This window comes from Artibeus jamaicensis, unplaced genomic scaffold (assembly GCF_021234435.1).
Source record: "Artibeus jamaicensis isolate MK-2021 breed Jamaican fruit bat unplaced genomic scaffold, CSHL_Jam_final contig_490, whole genome shotgun sequence".
Lineage (NCBI taxonomy): Eukaryota > Metazoa > Chordata > Mammalia > Chiroptera > Phyllostomidae > Artibeus > Artibeus jamaicensis.
In genome coordinates, this window is record NW_026521861.1 from 8,417,117 (window position 1) to 8,438,031 (window position 20,915).

Genomic DNA, 20,915 nt, shown 5'->3' on the forward strand with positions numbered 1-20,915 from the left:
ACACTGTTGTCCATGAATGTGAGTCCATTTCCTTTGTGCTCAATTACTCCGTCCCCTACACTCCAGAGGCCTCACCCCCTTAGCTGTCATCCAGCTCTCTGAGTCTGTCTCTTGCTTGTTAGGTCAGTTGGTTCATTAGATTCCACATAAGAGTAAACTCACATGGTATTTGTCTTTTCTCTGACTGGCTTATTTTATACTTTTGGATGTAATTTTAAATGGGGTTGTTTTCTTAATTTCTCCATTTTATTGTCCATTATTGGTATATACAAATGCAACAGATTTCTATACATTGATTTTGTATCCTGAAATTTTACTGAATTCATTTATTAGTTCTAATAGTTTTGGGTGGAGTTTTTAAGATTTTCCACATGTAGTATCATGCCACCTATAAATAGTGAGAGTTTTACTTCTTTCTTTCTAATTTGGATGCTTTTTATTTCTTTTTTGTTTTGTCTGATTGCTGTGGCTGAGACTTCCAATACTATGTTGAGTAGAAATGGTGAGAGTAGGTGCTCTCATGTTGTTCTTGATCTTAGAGGAAGAAGACTAGCTTTTCAATGGGTATGATATAGCTGTGGGTTTGTTGTATATAGTTTTATATTATTGAGGTATGATCCCTGTAAACGGACTTTTTTGAGAGTTTTTATCATAAAGCAATGTTGAAATTTGTCAGTGCTTTCTCTGCATCTATTGATATGATTTTATCCTTCATTTTATTGTTGTAATATAGCACATTAATTGATTTGCGGATGTTGTATCATCCTTGCATCACTGGAATAAACTCTACTTGGTCAATGTATATAATCCTTTTAATGTACTTTTTAATCTGGTTTCCTAATATTTTGTTGAGGATTTTTGTATCTATGTTCATCAAGAATATTGACTTGTGCCCTGACTTGTGTGGCTCAGTGGATTGAGCATGGGCCTGCAAACCAATGGTTTGATTCCCGGTCAGGGCTCATGCCTGGGTTGTGGGCCAGGTCCCCAGTGGGGGGCACGTGAGACACAACTACACACTGATGTTTCTCTCCCTCTCTCCTTCCCTTCCCTTCTCTTTAAGAAGGAAGGAAGGAAGGAAGGAAGGAAGGAAGGAAGGAAGGAAGGAAGGAAGGAAGGAAGGAAAAGAAAAAGAATATTGGCTTGTAATTTTTGTAATGTTATTTTTATTTTTAAAAATAGTTTAAGAAGCATAGGTATTAATTCTTCTTTAAATATTTGCTAGAATCCACCTGTGAAGCTCTCTGGTCTTGGACTTGTTTTTTGGAGAGCCTTTTTTTTTAAATTACTGCTTTAATATCATTGCTAGTAATCAGTCTGTTTAGATTTTCTATTTCTTCCTGGTTGAGTCTTGGAAAACTATATGCTTTTAGAAATTTACTTATTTCTTCTAGGTTGTCCAATTTGTTGGAATATAATTGTTCATAGCCTTTAAAAATAATTCTTTGTATTTCTGTGGTATTGGCTGTAACTTCTCTTTCATTTATGAATTTATTGATTGGTTTCTCTTTTGTTCTTAATGAGTCTGGCTAAAGGTTCATCAGTTTTATTTATTTTTTCAAAGAACCAGCTCTTAGTTTCATTGATCTTTCTTATTTTTCAATCTCTATTTTGTTTATTTCTACTCTGATCTTTATTATTTCCTTCCTTTTGTTTACTTTGAGCTTTGTTTGTTCTTTTTGTAGTTCCTTTAGGTGTAGTTAGATTGCTTATTTGGAATTTTTCTATTTTTTTGAGGTTAGACATGTATAGCTATGAACTCCCCTCTTGTGACTGCTTTTGCTGCATTCCATAAATTTTTTAAAAATTGTTTTTTTATATGTTTCAAGGTAGTTTTTAAATTTCCTGTTTGAGTTTCTCTTTGATCCACTGGTTGTTATATAGTGTGTTATTTAATTTCCACATATTTGTGGATTTTTTTCAGTTTTTTTTTTTCTATATTTGAGCTCTAGGTTTACACCATTGCGACCCTAAAAGATGGTTGGAGCATCATCCTGTACACCAAAGGTTGTGTGTTCGATCCCCAGGCAGTGCATGTACAGGATGCAGCCAATCAATATTTCTCTCTTCCTCCTTCCCGAACTCCCTCCCTCCCTCTCCCTCTCTCTAAAATTCAGTAAACATAATCCTTGGGTTAGAAGTAAAAATAAATTAAAATAAAATAAAACAAATAAAAGATGCTTAATATATTTCAGTCTTTCTTGACTTTATTTAGTCTTGTTTTGGGGCCTAATACATGATCTATCATAGAGCATGTTCCATGTGCATGTGAAAAAAAATGTATATTCTTCAGTTTGGGGATGAAATGTTCTATAAATGTCTATTCGGTAAACTTTTATCTGAGCATCATGAAATGAGACAGAGTGTGAGTAAGGGCAACATGTACGACCCACGACTGGAACTCCACCTTGCACCTTGGGGAAACCTAGTAGATCGTGGGAAGGACCCAAGGCCTGAATAGAAATGCAGCTGCGGCCAGGTTGGCTGCTTCCCATAGGTCAGGACCTGGGACTGGCGCCTTTAGGTGTCTGTGACTGCGTCAGGGGCAGAGAGCCAGGTGAGCCCGGGGCAGCCTGTGGGCTGTGACTAAATTAGGAAGAAAGAGTCCTTGGGCTCTCTGGGGAGCTAGCTGGGCAAGTGGGCCTCTGGTGGAAAGCTCGAAGTGGGCTATTTAGACAGACATGACTGGTCTTCACTTGGACTTTCCAGTGGTCAGCAGGAGCATCACACACTGAGTCCTGGCAGGAGAGAAGCTTCCCTGATACCAGTGACCATACCCCCCGCCCCGCCACCTCCGAGGGTGTACGTAAAATAGAAGAACCCAGTGAGCTTTAATCGCTAGTCCTTTGTAAACTATTTTGGGGAGGTTGTACCTTGTAAAAAACATAACCTCCCGGATAATTTTGAGAGGGGATTATATTGGATCCTGGGCATCACAGATGAACATCAGACCTTCCAGACAGGACAAACTGGATGATGGCTGTGTTACGTAACTTGGCAACGAGGTACATTTGGACAGCAGGTTTTGGTTTAGAAAATCACGTGAAGATTTAGTCTGTTTTGATCGTGTTGTAAGTACGATAGTGTAAGATTTGGGAAGAAGAAGAGGGACACGGTCGCAAGAGAATGGTGGCTCCCGGGGAGAAGAGTGAGCAGGTTCCTAAGTAACTGAACTGTAAGTAAGGCCAAGCTCATCACTGGACCCCAGGAACGTAGTAATTCCCCATAGAGAAGGCTTCTTGGCTTTCTTTTCTTTCTTCTTCATTTTTTTGCGGGGTGTCATATTTTCTGTGAGACTTGTGGAAGGGCTTAGCCTCAGAGCAGTTTCTCAGCTGTGGCGCTATCGATATTTCAGACTGGGTAATGCTTGTTTGTGGGTTCTGTCCTGAGTATTGTAGGATTTTAGCAGCATCCCTGACCTCTGCACAGTAAAAGCCAGTAGCAACCTCCAGTTTTGACCAAATGTCTCTAACATTCCCTGGGAGAGGGGAAATTGCCGCCAGTAAAGAGCCACTGCTTAGAGCAGAAGATAGTCCATTTTCCTGCTGGAAAGTACTGTGTTTACCACCAGGCAGGTGGAATGATGTGTCACCTCACTTTGTCTCTTGCTTCATACACACAGGGAAAAAACAGGACACCTGCTCAGGAGGTCTGCTAGTTGTGAGTCAGTTTGTTGGTGCTGTCTGGTATGGCTAAATTACTCTAGGTCCTTTGGGGACCTTGAAGATCAAATTGTCACCCAGACTAAAATACCCAGAGTTACAAACAAGCAAGTAAACAAACAAAAAAACCACCATCACTACCACTACCACCGACATAAAGTAGTAAAATAAGCCAGAGTAGGAGGCTTTGGAATTTTATTAAAAACGGCCACATAAGATCCTGGCTTGTGTAGCTCAGTTCATTGAAATGTCATCCTGATAGGCCAAGGTTGCGGCTTCAATTCCTGGTCAGAGCACATACAAGAATCAACCAATGAATGCATAACTAAGTGGAAGAACAAATCGATGTTTCTCTCTCTTTCCCCTCCCACTTCTTGCTCTCTAAAATAAATAAATGAAAAAAAAATGGCCACATGATTAGCCCAAGCTCCTCCCCGCCCCCTTCAGCAGCGCTTTTGAAAGCTGGCCTGGGTGTTGATATGTGAAGAGGTTGAGAACATGTGGCGTAAACACCGACTGATATTGTTTGCCATTTACACTCAGCCTGTGTAATGCGGCAGGAATGGCTCCCCGTGGCATGTGACTCTCCTTCCAGATGGGCATGCAGGGCACTGGGACCGCTCTTCTCTTTCGCTCTCTCCCTCGCTCCGTTCCCCCTCCTGTGCCCCTTTCCAGGCTCCCGAGAGTTTAAGCGGAAGCCTGTCATGATTGGCATGCAGAAAGCTGGTAGGATGTCATTGGAATTTTCTAGGGAGGCACATGCCCGACACCCAAAATGACTCCCAGCTTTGGTGGCCTCAGGTCCACGCTCAGTGCCAGGCTCTCTGGTCTTTTCCAGAAAGGTAAGGTTGCATGATGTCATCCTGCCTTTCCCCAGCACAGGGGGAAACCAAGGGTGTGTTGTTGTCTTTTTAATTCCCTAGTCCAGGCAGCACTTCTGACCTTATTCTTGGCGCTAAGCATTTGTGCATGAGTGTGCGATTTGTCTGTATCCCCACCCCCTCCCACTTAAAAAAATGGTAATACGCGATTCACAGGATAACATGTGACCTAAAACAGCTCCCAATTACTCCAGTGAAATCAGCGATCCCAATGTCAGGATGTCTAGCTGTTCTTTTTATGCCAATTATTAAACTCTTCGATAAAGAAAAAGTTGACGGCCGCGGGAAAACAGATTGCATTATCCCCACATCTGAGAAAATAGAAGGGGATATTTTTGGAATCGTGAAGCCTTATGAACGATGGGGGGGGTCTCTTCAGATTGAGGCGTTTTGTGTTAATTGCTGGAATTTGTCAATGATGGAAAAATGAACGTACAGTCGTTTGCAGTGCTTCCCGTCTTGAGTGCAGAGTCAGATTCACAAACTGGGCAGAGTGCCGTGTTAGGATTCACGAGCTGGGGCTATTTTGCTAAGGAAGAACATTCGAAAGTTGCTTCTAAGCACCTGTGAAGGACCCGCAGTGTGCATTTCAGCAACTACTAAGTGTCTTTAAATAAAGTTAAATTTCAAAGCAAAACTATTTTAAAGTCCCCACGCACACAAGAAAGTTAAGTGTATGAACTTCTGCCGTGAGGTTCAGGAGACATACTTGGACATGGACCCGACGATCTGTTAGCAGGCTCAAGCTCAACCAAACATGACCCACCTCGCTTCCTTATCTGAAGAAGTTTCAACACCTTTGGGAGAGGAATCCCGGTTTCTACTAACAAGTGTGTAAAAGCAAACCCACACTCATACACTTGTGAAATGGCATGTTTGCTGTATTTTACATCATGGGGATTTTTTTTAACCTTAAAAAAATCCATTATGTAGTTTTGCCATTGCTTTTTGCCTTACATGCTTTAGAATCTTTTCTTTTTTTTCCAGTGTCAAAACTGAAAGGGAGAGGGTTAATATTTTCACACACTCGTTCCCTCCCCCACATGCATACCCTAACAGCTGCCACATATGATTTTATGGAATTTGATATTTCAAATGAAATGACTTCCTTATTTTTCATAGTAATATAATAATCAATTTTACCATAGAGAACTGCGTACATGTCAGGCCTGGGCTGCTCCTAATTAGCAATGGATGGGGTAGCACAGGGGAGTGCTGGGGAGCAGGTCTGAGTGAAAAACTCAGCCATCAAGTTTTAATCATTCTGTTTTGCCTCAGCCTGCTTAGATCCTAACCTAAAGTTCAGTTCATGGTTGATCTGACAGAAATATCAAGAAACGCGCGTGCTCTTGTAGCCGATGGACCTGCTCCTCTCGCTGTTGCTGCCTGGTCTTTTATCTCCTCCCTGCAGTGACTGTCATGTGGCCACAGCTTTGTGAAGTTGAGGCAAAAGCCAGAAGTAACCCGCATATAATATTCTCTGCCTTGGGTGGCACCTGTGTTTCGTTGGCTGTAGTCAAAAAGGTGTGTTTCATTAGGCACCAGAAACTTCCATCCACTTTGCAAACATGGCAGCTTTTCCAAATACATAGTTATATGGTTTATTTATAAAGTTCCAACCTCAAGGCTCTTATTTACTCTAAGGAATATGAAAGAATTAAACAGTGCCCATCCGCAACACAAACATAATATGCCTCGCACTTCATGATGAAACTCAGCGTATTCTGCTAAAGTCTGTGTTCCATGTGCTCAGAAGGAGTCATACATTCGAGTGAGTCGAACAAGTATTTGTTCAGTGTGTCTGATTTGCCTGGCACTGAGCCAGACAGACACTCAGGAATTTGAAAGGTTTCAGGATGTGGATGATGGCTTCAAGGTGCTTATCAGTTAGAAGGTTGAAGAGTCATTCCCAGCAAACCTCAACTGGCTCCCTGCAGTGGAAATCGGCTCTGTAGTAGGCACACTCTGGGAGAAGTCTTGCCACAAAAAGTATTTATTAAAATGTGTGAATGATGCTTCAACATAGCAAAGCAATATTGGTTGACTGGCAGTGTGTTTGTGACCCTTTGTGGGCTGATATGATTGCATTCCTTTATATAGATTGGTGAGTCTCAGACTTCATGATAGTCCTGGGAACTATTAAAAATCCCAGTGCCTCAGGTGAATCATACTCTCTGGAGATGTGGCTGGAGCATCAGTATTTTTTAAAACACACCAAGTAATTGCACCATCAACTTTGAAATCTAGTGATGTAGATGCTTTTATTAAGTTTTTTTAGGCCCTAGCCGGTATAGCTCAGTGGATTGAGTGTGGGCCTGCAAACCAGAGGATCGCAGTTCTATTCCCAGTCAGGGCACATGCCTGGGTTGCAGGCCAGGTCCCAGCAGTGGACCCACAAAAGGCAACCATACATTAATATTTGTCTTCCTCTCTCCTTCCCTTCCCCTCTAAAGATAAATAAATAAATCTTTCAAAAAAAATAAAAGGAAAAAATTCATCAAGTTGTATGCTTAAGATTGTGCAGTTTATTCTATGTAGATGAGACTGTAATAAAAATAATTTTAAAAAATTTTAGCCCTGGCTGGTGTGTCTCAGTGGGTTGAGTGCCAGCCTGCAAAGCAAAGGGTCACTGGTTCGATTCAATGTCAGAGCACATGCCTGGGTTGCCAGCAAGGTCCCCAGTAGGGGGCGCTCAAGAGGCAACCACACATTGATGTTTCTCTCCCTCCCTTCCCCTCTCAAAAAATAAATAAATAAAGTCTTCGGAAAAATTTTTTTAGCCTACAGTGTACTTTGGAAGGTGGATTTTCTCATAATCATGATGTTGCTTGACTAAAGAATTTTCGACATTCTAGAATCTGACCCTTCTGTTCTCTGCATTACTGAACTCAGTGTGAATGGTGTTATGCTTTCTTTCTGCTCAGCAAACCTGATAACATGATGCTGAGCTAATTAATCAACTAAGTTAAATGAGGCTTTGTGAATTTGAGTGTTTTGGTTCCAGGAGGCCAAATATTGAACACAGTGATTAAGTCTTTTAAAGAGATGTAGGTATAAGAGTGATTACATGTGCTCCCGAAATTATTTCTGCAGTGCTTAAAACCCCCATGGAAATGGAAGCCCCTTCCTGGTGTGCTGGGAAGTTCATTAAAGGCAAAGGTGGCTCATTAAATATACAGTATTTAATACATTTCTTATAACTCACCCTAGATTCTTAGAGTTGGAAGGTAGTTTCGGTGACTTGCAAAGAGCAGCACCAGTAGTATCATGTTAGAAATGCTGATTCTGTCTACGGCCACACTACTCTGAACGCGCCCAATCTCGTCTGATCTCGGAACCTAAGCAGGGTTGGGCCTGGTTAGTACTTGGATGGGAGAAATGCAAATTCCTAGGCCTCAACCCAGACCTCCTGAGACAGAACCTGGGAGTGAGCCCAGCATCTCCCAATGCCCACCAAAACTTAAGGATCGCTGCTCTGGTTTCACATTGTCGTTTTATAGACAGGTCTGTTATTTGGAAGTTAAGTGCTCCTCTCTGAAGTTATCCAGGACTAGAGGAGCAGTGGAGGCTACAACTCAGATCTCGCAGTGTAAGATCCATCTCCGCACCACGGCCAGATCCTCCTAACTTTTCCACGTGTCATAAATAATAGCTTTAGGAAAACACCCACCAACCTAGCATCATAAGACATAAAGGAACCTTAAAAGCTGTCTCCTCTGACCCTCCCATTTTACAGATGAGAAAACTAAGTTCTACAGAGTAAAGCAAGTACAGTAAGATGTGTGGTCATTGGTGTTTAAGCAGCTGTGTAAGAAGCAGGTCTACTTCCAACCCAGACAGTGGCACACCCACCTCCCACTACCCTCTCTGCTTCTTCACTTTCGTCTGGACTCCATTTGGCTTAAATCACAGTGGTTAAAATGTCCAGGTTAACCATCAGGCAACTCTAGGAAAAGACCAGCTATTTTGATGGAGAATTTTAATTCTTTAAAATTACTCTAAAATTTTATTTTGGTTTAAAATTGGCTTGAATTGTATGGCATTTACCAGAAAATCTCAGTGATATGAACAAATAAAAAGAACCTTCTGAGGACACAGGGGCCATTCATTCCCTGAACATATGTTTCATCTCAGAACCGTGCGGATTAGACACTTACATCTCCTCAGACCGCACTCTGAAGTTACATTTTCTTCAGATTTAGTTAAAAGGAAAAATGTGGCAGCAAGTCCGTTTGTTGAATATTTTAAGATTTTATATTTGACGTGGTCGGTGGTATTTACATAATTTCGACAGTGTTCAAAGACTGAGTCTAATCCACATTCTCTGCAGAACTTCAGCTTCAAAGCCCTGAGCCACACACACGGGACACTCGCCCAGGAAAACGAATTGAGAATGTGATACACAACTGTCGTCCTGCACACCTACACATGGCTCAGATGTGTGCGTGTATAGAAATGCTTGTTGGCTCCACACACCTGCCATGTGCCGGGCACTGTGACACAAAACGGGATGCACAGTTCCTGCCTGCAGAGTGACCGGGGGCCAGTGAGGAAGTCAGATGAGTGACTGGGTAGACGATTACAAAAGATCCGGAGGAGTTAGAATAAAGTGTTATTGAGGCCAACGAAGCAGCAGGGCATTGTGGGGGGTCTTAGAAGGGATACCAGCACGCACCGGATGGGGGCAAGAGTCAGAGAAGTCTGCCTGGAGGAGGTGACCTCTAGCTGCTTGTTGAAGGGTGCTAGTCACCTCGGTGAGGAGGGGTAGGGAAGAGATTGTCCAGGCAGAGGGAACAGTATGTAGAGAGCCGCTTGTGTTCCTGTACACTGTCCTTCACTTGGGAGGTATTGGCCTATACGCCCCTACATATTTTGTGTGAGTAAACATGAACATTTTGGCTTGTTGCAGGACTCTGTGAAGCAGTTTTAAAATATATTTTTTAGACAGCCGTTTTTCCCTCTCAGAAGGCTCCCACGTTCCCCAGAAAAGTCTGTTGATTGACAGGCCATCCTATCTCATGTGACTGAGACATGGAAAGATCTAACCTCGGAAGTCAAACCAACTCCCTGCATTAACCAGTGACATTCTGCCCAACATGAATTTCCTGAAGAATTGCGTGTCGGGCAAACCCATGCCAGCCCCGAATGGATTCGAGCTGCTTTTCCCCGTGAGAGCCTGGGCCTGTCTGTGGAACGCCTTTGTGGAGCAGAGACTCCTGAGTGAGGCACTTTTGGTATTTCCTTCCCTAAATCTTCATGCAGAGAGTGAGGAGAGCCTCTCCTTGTGCCGAACGGCCTGCCCGAGCCATCATGGATAGAAGAAATTAAATTAGTTCATGCCGGCTGGCCGGCAACACATACATCTGAACCGAGGTTTCTTCAGAAGCACTCCTGGGAGCTTACAAATAGCTCACTGTGTGAGTAATAATTATTATTACTCAGTATTACTCAGTAGTAATTATTATTATCATCCACCATCATGCTTTGCAGAGCATCTGCACACCATGCTGGATCTTCACAACACTAACAGGGCTGATGTGATTATCTCCATTTGACAGGTGAGGAAATTAAACCTTAGAGTCATCAGATTTCAAAGGTGGGTGAGACCTTGGAGATCCTTTCATAACCAGCTTTCTCATTTTACAAAAAAAAAAAAAAAGATGGGGGGAGCTGGCTGACCTACAGTCCCATAGGGAGTATAGTGGCTGTAAGACCAGGCAGGTCTTCTGATTTCTAGTTCGCTAATTTTTTGCTGCAACAAACTGCCTTTGATATTCAGTGTATAAAAAGCAACTTGGAAGAACATGCATTTGTTTCTTTAGGAGAAATATTGTTGAAGCCAGTCCTACATGCTATTTTATGAACATATGCATGTATAAAGAAGTTTCATATTTGTATACTTTTTCTGTATATAGATTCAAATAGACAGGCTCAAAGGGGACTTCAACTTCATCAGTATAATTTTACTTAAAATTTTTTTGATAAAAAAAAAAATCTGAGGCAAAATGACCCTAACCGTCTCATTTGTTCATTTGGAGGGATGGGCAATGAATTCATAGTATTTCTTATAGTCTTCATATTTTTGTAGTTTTAAAATTCAAAATAAAACAAATATGAGTATCAAAACCAATTACCACTTACCACACCATTATCTGATCAAATAAAGGATAATTTAAAGAAAGAACAGTGGGACAGAAAAAGAGAAAAAAACTAATATATGACTCTTGGTGGTAAGCTGATCAGTTCCCTCTTTGCTTTAAGTTTTTCCTACGTGGCTGTAGCAGAACGTAGATTATTTCCTTTGTGTTTGTTGCGTTACCTGTTCTGTTTTGTACGTTTTGAGCCCTTCTAACATCTGCAACAGGAAAAGCAAGCCCTCTCTAGTCCGCTATAGAACTGCTAGCTGCCCACTTATGCCTGCACCCTGGCCTGCACGTCTGTCTGCTGCTTCCCAGAATCTGACTCTATCTGCTGGAAGTGGCCCAGAGTGCAGTGGACCGAGCAAGAGGCTGGTGATCTGATACCAAGTGCATTATTTAAACCCACATCCTGGATGTGTGCTAACTAAGCTTATTGTGGTAATTGTTTCACGATATACACAAATATCAAGTCATCATGTTGTGCAGTTTAAATGTATACAATATTATATGTCAATTGTGTCTCAGTAAAACTGGAAAAAGTTAAAAAACCACTGTGACAAGTTGGGAGGGAAAAAAACACAGAATAAAGGAAAAAGGTTTATAATTTAGTACTTTTGAACAAACCAAAAAAAGTCACATTCGAGGAAGTAGGGCCAGGAATGTGGTTTTAGAAGCTCCTGTAATGAACCTGTGACAGAGAATAGAATATTGGCCTTTGAGTAAGAAGACCATCATTCAAGTCCCAGCCAGGTCCCCTTATTCACTGGGTGCCCTTGGGTGGTTCATCCGACTTTCCTTGGTTTTATTCTTTTTTTTTTTCATATTTTTTTTTATTGATTATGCCATTACATTTGCTCTATTCCCCCCTCCCCTCCCCTCCACCCTGCATACCCCTCCCCCACCATTTCCCCCTTTAGTTCATGAACATGTGTCTCAAATTCTTTAGATTCTGTATTTCCCCTACTATTCTTACCCTCCCCCCTATCTATTTTCTATCTACTGTCTGTACTACTTATTTTCTGTACCTTCTCCCCCTTCCCCCTCCTCCCACTCCCCTGTTGCTAACCCTCCATGTGATCTTCATTTCTATGGTTCTGCTCCTGATCTAGCTATCCTCTTAGTTTGCTTTTGTTTTAGGTGTGGTTCTTAATAACTGTGAGTTTGCTGTCCTTTCACTGTTCATTTTTTTTATCTTCTTTTTCTTAGGTAAGTCCCTTTAACATTTCATATAGTAAGGGCTTGGTGATGATGAACTCCTTGAATTTGGTCTTATCTGAGAAGCACTTTATCTGTCCTTCCATTCTAAATGAAAGTTTTGCTGGGTAGAGCAATCTTGGTTGTAGATCTTTGGTTTTCATGACTTGGAATACCTCTGTCCAGCCCCTTCTTGCCTGTAAGGTGTCTTTTGAGAAATCAGCTGACAGTCTGATGGGAATTCCTTTGTAGGTGACTGTCCCCTTAGCTCTTGCTGCTTCTAGGATTCTCTCCTTCATTTTAATCTTGGCTAATGTAATTATGATGTGCCTTGGTGTGTTCCTTCTTGGGTCCAACTTCTTTGGGACTCTCTGAGCTTCCTGGATTTCTCGGAAGTCTATTTCCTTTGCCATCTTGGGGAAATTCTCCTTTATTATTTGTTCAAATAATTTTTCAACTGGTGGTTGTGCCTTTCCCCCCTTCTGGTACCCCTATAATTCGGATGTTGGAACGTTTAAAGATGTCCTGGAGGTTCCTAATCTTCTCCTCATTTTTCTGAATTCTTATTTCTTCATTCCTTTCTGTTTTATCATTTTTTTTCTTCTGTCTGGTCCTCTCCCTTGATTTGAGTCCCAATTTTCTTTCCATTACTATTGGTATCTTTTGTATCAGCATTCATTTCAATTAATTTAGCTTCCATATGTTTCTCTAATTTGTGACTAAAATCCACCAGTTCTGTAAGAATCTTTATAAACAGTGTTTTGAACTGTGCATCTGAAAGACTGGCTATTTCTTCATCACTTAGGTCTATCGGTTCTGGGGCTCTGAGTTGTTCTAGAGCCATTTTTGGTTTATTCGTGCTGTTAAGTGAGCGGAGCGAAGCCTTAGTTGTTTACCAGGACGGGGCGACCCAGGTCGCTGGTTTGTGACGCTGTGTGTGGGGGCGGGGTCAGAGAGGGAGCAATGGCGGTCCTCTCCGCTAGCCCAGAGCATCCAGTCACTCACACAAACGCCTCGGGCTTGCTTATCTGATCCTAATTTTGCGAGCCTGCTGCACCGCGCGCGCGGGTTTCCCTCCTCACTGGTTTCTCCGCACGTAAATGCGCGCGACCGACTGACCCACCGCGCCTCTTCCCTATGCGCTCCGCAGCCAGCTCGCTGGCGATCAGCCCTCGGTTGCCTGCGCGCACCGCGCACCGCCCCGGGAATTTTTTCTTGCTAACCTGCTCCGCTGCTGGCCTCGCTCCTCGTACCGGTCCAGCCGAGTATCTAGTTGTCCTTTGGACTCCGTATTGTTGATTTTCCATGTGGCTTGGTTGTGACTGCTGTTAAAAATAGTTGTTCTTAGATTTGGTTGTGCACAGAGGCGAGGTGGACCCTCCACCTACTTCTCCATCTTGGCGGAAGTCCCGGTTTTATTCTTAATATAAACATGAAATGGTCATATTTGACTTGCCCACATGGTTGTCCTGGAGGTCAGATAGCTAATGAGGTGGACACACTTATCAATACTCCAGAAAAGCATGAAACAGAAGCGAGATGATAGGGTTATCATTGCTGGTAGGAATCACTCCAAGAGGCATCATGGCGATATGAATCTCATCTGGCAATGTCATGGTTGAAGCCCCCACATGGGGCAGCAGCCGCACTGACCCAGTGATCCTGAAATTAGTCACGGGGGCCTAGCTAGTGATAACCCATAGCCTGTCGTCACCAAGAAGGTGGCACTAACCAGAAAGTATATGATCTCACTCTGCTCCTCCAAAAGAAGATGATTCGCTGGAGGCCACTGGTGGGGGCTCTCCCACTGCAGTGGCCCCGTTAGCCCTGACCAACGAGGAGAACTGGGTTCCCAGCCCTCTGTTCCTCTGGGTAGAGATGAGACTTCACATAGTATCCAACTTCATTGGGCTTCACTTTTTTCTTTGTAAACTGAGTGAGTTAAACTGAATGGTCTCTAAGGCCTCTTGTTGCTCTTAACATTTTTGATAATTAGCTAGAATTTGAACTTGAGTCCCAATATTACTGTAGTACCATCACGGTCATCTTGTAACCTGGCATTTAGGGACTGGTCTCTGCGATTCACATCCTGACCTAGCTTCTAAGAGCATTACAGTAGAGTTGAGAATTTATGGTTTTTAAAAGGTTTTATTTATTTATTTTTAGGGAGAGGGGAAGGGAGGGAGAGAGGGAGATAAAAAGAGAGGGAGAGAAACTTCAGTGTGTGGTTTCCTTGTATGTGCCTCCTGCTGGGAACCTGGCCTGCAACCCAGGCATGCGGCCTGACTGGGAATTGAACACGCAACCCTTTGGTTTGCAGGCTGGCACTCAGTCCACTGAGCCACACAAGCCAGGGCAAGAATTTACGGTTTAAAGTTCAGCTCCCAGGACACCATGGAGGGGCAGGGCCCAGCAAAGACTTGACCCTGATTGTACTTGATTTCATTTGGCCACCCTACAAAGACGTAATCAAACCTGGAAAACATCCTCTTGCCTGGTCACGAACCCTCTCACCTGGATTATATTTTATATCTCAACACATAAGACAAAAAATGGCAAGTCCGTTGCTTGGCCTGGACAGGGAAATGAGTTGAGCCAGAAGGGAGTTTAAATTCCTGATTGGTTATGTTGGAAGATCTTGTGCTCACAGAGAATGTGACCAGTCGGGTGTATTTGAGCACTGCCACGCCGGGCTGTGGTTCTTGGCTTGTGCTTCTCTGGCTGGCTGAACATCACCAGAGAAAAGCTCGCTGTGAGTCTGTACACTCCCACCACTGAACTTCAGCCATGTCCTGGTTATTCCACAGCCCTGTAAGTCTGTGGTTGACCACTTACCCGGTTCTCCACACAACTGTTACAACTCTCCCTTGTTCCCTCCAAGTCCCAGCCCCCACCCTGCTCCCTCCTCTCTCAACAGATGGTCGTCCTTGCTTTTTACTTTCCTTCTCTCCATATTTACCTCCCCCTGTCATTTATGTCATCTGCCTCTGTGTCTAGAGAAGATTTGTCGCTGCTCTGGCAGAGCTCCCCCTGCAGGTGCACTGATGATGGCAGTGACAATAGTGATAGTAATGGTAATGGTAATGGTAATGGTAATGGTAATGGTAATGGTAATGGCAGTGATGAGAAGGCTAGCTGTAGTAATGGTTGCTGCTACATTTGTCTAGTCAATGGTTACATTTGTTTAGTGCTTGGAACTCCACAGAACGATTTATATACATCCTTCCACTTAGCACAGAACAAGTCTGTATCTTAGATGTAGCCACCCTGGCCTTAATGATGAGGCCCCTGAGGCTTAGACAGGATACGTATTTGCCCAGGTTGCTCATAAGTGGCAACCTGGGATTCATACCCAGGTGGACCCTGACTCTGAAACCTGAGCTCCTTCCAGCCCACGCCCCCATGTGGGCTCAGAGCAGTCATGCTGGAGTGGCGGCTGCTGCATAAACGTGGCTGATTTTAACCCGTTCTGCCCTGAATCCTTATCTCCAAGGACATGAGTGACAAATAGCACTTCCTCTGTTCGGAGGACTGTTTTCTGAAAGGGAAGGGTGTCTTGTGATCACTCAGAAAATGTCCTCTTCCCAGTTCACACCCGGACGATGCCACACCCTAACCTCTGTAGGGCACCTAACAATTGAAACAATTTGCAGAGCCCTCTGACCCACATCAACCTTCATCATGCAGAAGAAGAAAGATTGTGACTTCTCTTGTTACAAATGAGGACACTGAGCCTGTCTCCCACGGTGACCCAGGCGCCAAGCACTGAGTGAGGACTAGAACCCAGGACGCCTGATTCCTACTCCTTCTTCGTATGGGGAATCTCACATCCCAGTAGGTGCTCACTATATATTTATTCTCTCCTCTGAGCAAAAGAAGCTAAAGAATCTGTGTATCTTTAATAAAGACCCTTTCTCCTGGGGGCGGGGGTCACTGATGCCTTGCATAAAGCCGATTCTTAGTGCCACAAAAATAGCCTGTTGTTAAAAAAAAAAAAGAAATGTGTCTTAGTAGATGAGAAACTGGCCCCTGGTGAAGGTTGAGGCATTACGTCCCCAGCTCACAAGAGCACCTGTGTGGCCAGGGCTGGGTGTCCGAATCTGCACAAGGTTTTGCGTAGCCCACACCCCATCCACACCCTGGTCTCATGACCGTCATGTGCGGCTCTTACTCCACCCAGGGTGGAGGCGCCTTCTCTGTTCCCCAAACCCCCAGGAAATAGGTCTCGCAGGTTAGCAGACACTCACACCAAAGCGACTGCCCGAGTTTCCCCTGCAGCTACGTTAGCTGCTGGGCGTTTACAGTTGGTTCCCACCGCAGGGGAAGCTGGGGAATGATAGACAACTCTTGAGTCAGTGTGGGGCCCTGGAGGGAAAATGTCTGAATTAAATGCAGATAGTTCATGGAGGCTGGTTTTCTTTTTACATGATTGTTTTTATTAAACAAATAAAGGAAGTGTGTTAGTGTGTGTACAAAAAAGCCCAGGCAGATCCAAGGTGTCTGGGAAGCTGTGTCAAGGTGTCCCTGGGCGGCCGGTCACCCAGGAGCTGCCCAAGCCCTTCTCCAGGCCAGTGACCTTGGGTTGGCTTTATTTTCAAGCAGCCCCTCCTGACATGGTAGCTCAAATTCAACCAGGTTAGCAACCAGGCACAGCAAAAGGGTGTCTCCTGATAATGCCAACGAAATGTCAGGGAGTGTCCACCATGAGCCGGTCAGTCTCTGTGGCCAGGGAGCTATGTTGGGTCTGTGTCACACTGGGTGGTGGTTACTGTTCCCATTTTACAGAAGAGAAAAGTAAGCACATTCCAGGTCAGAAAAATTAAGCAACTTTGTCCCATCACATGAGCAGGAACTGGCAGGTGGAAGCCCAGGTCTCAGACCACAGTTCTCCCTACAGCTGCCTTTTGCTGACGGCCGAATCATCTCTGCATCTGCAGATGGATGAATAAACCCAGAAGGTTTGCGTGTCTATGTTCCGAGTTCTCTCCTGAGGACTCTGCCCCTTGGTTTCCTTTGTTACATTTCTCTAAAACGTCTGAGGCTTGAACCACTTCCTCCTGTGCCTTGCTGTTACGTGCTTCCGTGCGAAGAGTAGTCATTGCTCTGTGCTGCTCTGTCTCCTCTTGGGAAGGTATCTCCTTTTCCACATCTGTGTACTCACCACCTAGCAACTTTGCCTGGCACGTATTAGATGCTCGGTCCCTGGGGGCTGAATGGAAGATTGATGAACACCCACTGGCCCCTTGATGGAGTCTGTGCGGAACAGAGGCCCTGTGGCCCCTGCCCCTGTGTTGGGTGCTCTTCCTTCCTTTCAGAACAGGTGGAGCACATGACAAAACTCTGGCTGAATTTCCAGCACCTGGACCCAGACCAAGGAAGGACACTGCCTCATTCCTTGTGCCCTGTGTTAATCCATCCTTGCATCTGCTTGGGACTCAGATAGAATGTGGAAGAGCTTTGGGGCAAATAACAAACACTGTCAGGCGGGACAGCTGTTGTGTTCTGGCGGAGACAAGATGTTGCACACCCTTCTGGCACTATGGGATTAAACCATTAGAAACACTTTTCCTTTGGATCTCCTAAGTCTCCCAGCATTACAAAGGCAACTGTTTCTTTATGTTATATTTTATTTTTAAAACGATTGAGAGAAATGCTGTTTTAATTTTTTTAAGAGAGGGGAAGGGAGGGAGAAAGAGAGAGATAGAAATATTGATTTGAGCAACATAGACTGGTTGCCTCTTGTACACACCCAGACCATGGACTGAACCTGCAACCCAGGCATGTGCCCTGACCGGGAATGGAACTGGCAACCCCTCGCTTTGCAGAGCGATGCCCAACCACCTGAGCCAGACCAGTCGGGCCTGTTTTAATTTCTCTTTTTAAACCTTCGTAAGTGAGCATGGAACCAGATTTTTTAATGTAGTTATTCACTGGGAATTCTTTACGGGTAAACATTAGCCCTGGGGGCAGTGAGCCCTGTGGAGTCCTGGCTGAATCAGAGGGCTGTGCCATGTTTTTCCTGGCAGTGTGGACCCGCTCTCCCTGCGGCTGTGTGGCAGCTTTTCTAGCTCAGTCCCCAATACCCAGCTTAGGTAGCCCATTCTGCTGCTGTCTCTCTTTCGAGGCTTGACCATTTGACCTCAAACCAAGCCACTGCACAGGTTTAGGAGAAGAGAAGATGTATCAGGTGCATAGAACCTTATCCTCCACCTGCTCCTCAGACACAGGGACATCCCTCAGACACAGTCACCTCAGGAGCTTACAGGGGTCCATAGGGGCTTTGCATGTCGAAGGTAGTTGGTGTTTCTCTGAACAGAGGGGAGAACTGCAGATAACTATGGGTGGAGAGGATAAGTTGGCGATGAAACAGATAGGGCTTATTTAGGGCTGTTTTGTCAGCCACTGAAAGCTGGTTTGAATGATCTGAGTTCTCCATAGAGTCCTGCTGCTACCCAGCTGTGTGGCTTTGGGCAAGCCACTTTGTCTCTTTGATAATGAGGGAGTTGATCCCTAAGCATTTGCAATTCCAAGCTTTCCCAGGTTGCCATTGCTCCAGCTGGGCAAGAAGGTTGACTTTGAAAAAGAGGAGACCTCTGGGTTTTTCTAGCTGGCTAGAGTTCCTGGCTGAGTTCCCAAGGGTCTTCAGTCAGTCACCTGGTCAGATGACCTGTGTTCTCTAGGACCTCTGGGAGCACAAGTTCATACCAACAAGGTCCAGCCAGTGTCCCCTCTGAGTGGACCCCTCTTTTACATACAGTCTTCTTGGTGCATTGTATTAGTTCCCCATTTGCTTCTGTAATATATTGCCACACATGTAGTGACTTGCAACAATACAAATTTCTTAACTTACCGTTCTGGACATCAGAAGTACAAAATCCATCTCACTGGGCCAAAGTCAAGGTGTTACCCGGCTGGTTTCTTCTGGAGGCCCTAGGGCCCAGGTGGCAAACACAAGCCCTCAGGGTGAATCTGGCCCTCCACCTTGTTTTATCCAGTCAGGTACCTTGTTTCTGCCCAGTGGCAGCCCTGAGCTCTCACTTAACTGTCAGGAGTAGTTACATTGACACAGTCCTAAAATTACATTTGGCCCTTTGAAGGCAACCGCTGAGGCAGATGTGGCCCCCAGTGGAAATGAGTTTCACACCCCTGCCCTAGGGGGAAGTTTATTTCCTTACCCTTTTCAATTTCTGAAGGCTTCCTGCATTTCCTTGGCTCAGGGCCCCTGCCTCCACCTTCAAAGCATCTTCTCTCCTCTCTGACCTCTGCTTCCCTCCCAATATCATCTCAGCCTGATTCCATCCTCCTGCCCCTGTTTTATAGGGACTCTTGTGATTGCATCGGGCCCACCCAGATAATCTGGGATAATCTCTCCATCTCTTGCTCCTTAATTTAATCACATTGACAAAGTCCCCTCTACAGTGTAAGGTGACATTTTACAGACTCTGGGAAGTAGGATGTGGATATCTTTGGAGGCCATTATTCAGCCTATTACGGGGATTATCCCTGAATTAAAAAAACCTAGACTTGGATGGGGGAGGAGGGTGTATTGGAACTCCTGCTTTGGAATGCATAATTACAGACAGTCCCCTAGGTGGGTGACTGTAGGCAATTGCAGTGTAAGCTGTGTACAATTCAAAACCTATTAGCTTTCTGGGTATATTTAGATTCTTCTTTTCCAATTGTGTCAGAGCCTTTATCCACAGAAATGTATGTATACTCTCAAAAGAGGTGTCCATATCTCCTTAAAACCACCAGGTTCTGATGAGCCACCTCGTTATCTTCCTTCTTCATTCTGTTCGTGACAGTTACTGAGTGTCCACCACATGTAAGACAACGTGCCAGGGGAATCCGCAGTCCCCAAGATGTGCTCCTTTCCCTCGTGGAGCTCCTGTCCAGTGGAGGGAGGAAGGCACATACACAGTTATTTTTGACACCAGACAGGATGTGCCAAGTGATGTAACAGTGATGAACCCCAGTAGTGGGAAGAGAGGAGGGCGACATCACTTCTAGTCCCTAGAGTGTCAGATCATGTTCCCCGATTTTCGGTTCAACGTTATGATTGCTATAGCACCTCAGTGTTAGGTCATTAACTCTTGTGGGCTAAAAATTTTAGGACTTTTAAAAGATGGGATGATGCGTCTTTCTCCTTATCTAAGGGTTCTTGTTGCTAAAGAGGTAACTAGCTCTGATGATTCACGTGAAATCGCTTCTACTCAAGGTTGGTTAAAGTTGGAAACAATAAGAATTTGCTGGGCAAAGCAGAAGTTGAGAAGAGAATGGTCTTATTCACGCTGGATCTGAACGGGTAACCTGTAAGCAGGGCTGTACTCGGACCAGCACTTGCTTGCCAGGGGTGACCCGCAAACGCCCAGCGAGGCTGGCTTTCCTAGTTGGAAGGGCGGGCCTTGCTCGCGTGTCCTTGCAGAGGTGAAGGAGGATCTCCAGCAAGAGCTCCTTCCAGCTCAGAACACAGTTTTAGAAAATACAGCTGACTTCTCCTGGAAGAACAAAGCCAACCTCTCCTTACTCTGGTCATGGAAACCAAGTTGGCACCTCATTATCGCCTTGTTAGCAAGGGACAGGCTGCTTCTAGGACAAACCTGGGAGGGAGGGTTGGCTCTGTGTGGGCAGGGTTTTGCGGTAAGCTTAATTGCTTTTCTAAAGCTCAGCTACTTAATACTACACAAGCAGAAATCTATCATCAGACTCTTGACCATCCTCCTCTTCCTTTCATATTCTCGCCTACGCAGACAATTAGTGCCTCCCCAGCCCTGCTGACGCTACCCGCCGCCATGGTTTGTGCCTGGGCCCCACTGGGGCCACCTCGGCTGTGCTGCCGTCAGCACATCCAGGGGGAGAGAAGGTCTTTAAGCACCTTTAACCTAGAACGCCCAGGCCCCCAGTATTGTGGGATGCTGCCAGCTCCTTCCGCCTTTGGAGCACAGCAGGGCTGCAGGCTGAGTGAAGGTGGTACGTCTTGAACGACTCAGAGCCAATTCTTATTTCTCACAGAAGGGGAAATAGTAACCCACAGTCAT

General features: G+C 44.7%; 1 protein-coding gene across 2 annotated transcripts in view; it reads left to right on the forward strand.

The window, feature by feature from the left end:
* RBM20 (RNA binding motif protein 20) overlaps nt 1-20,915 on the forward strand; it is a 200,183-nt gene that overhangs the window by 119,677 nt on the left and 59,591 nt on the right. Inside the window, exon 1 of one of the 2 annotated variants that reach the window (XM_053668579.1) lies at nt 4,312-4,504. The exons of the other annotated variant lie outside the window; for it this stretch is intronic. Coding sequence (XP_053524554.1) covers nt 4,422-4,504 — 83 coding nt within the window. The 5' untranslated portion in view covers nt 4,312-4,421. Of the gene's footprint in view, nt 1-4,311; nt 4,505-20,915 lie in introns of those variants that run through there. 2 annotated transcript variants of the gene reach the window in all.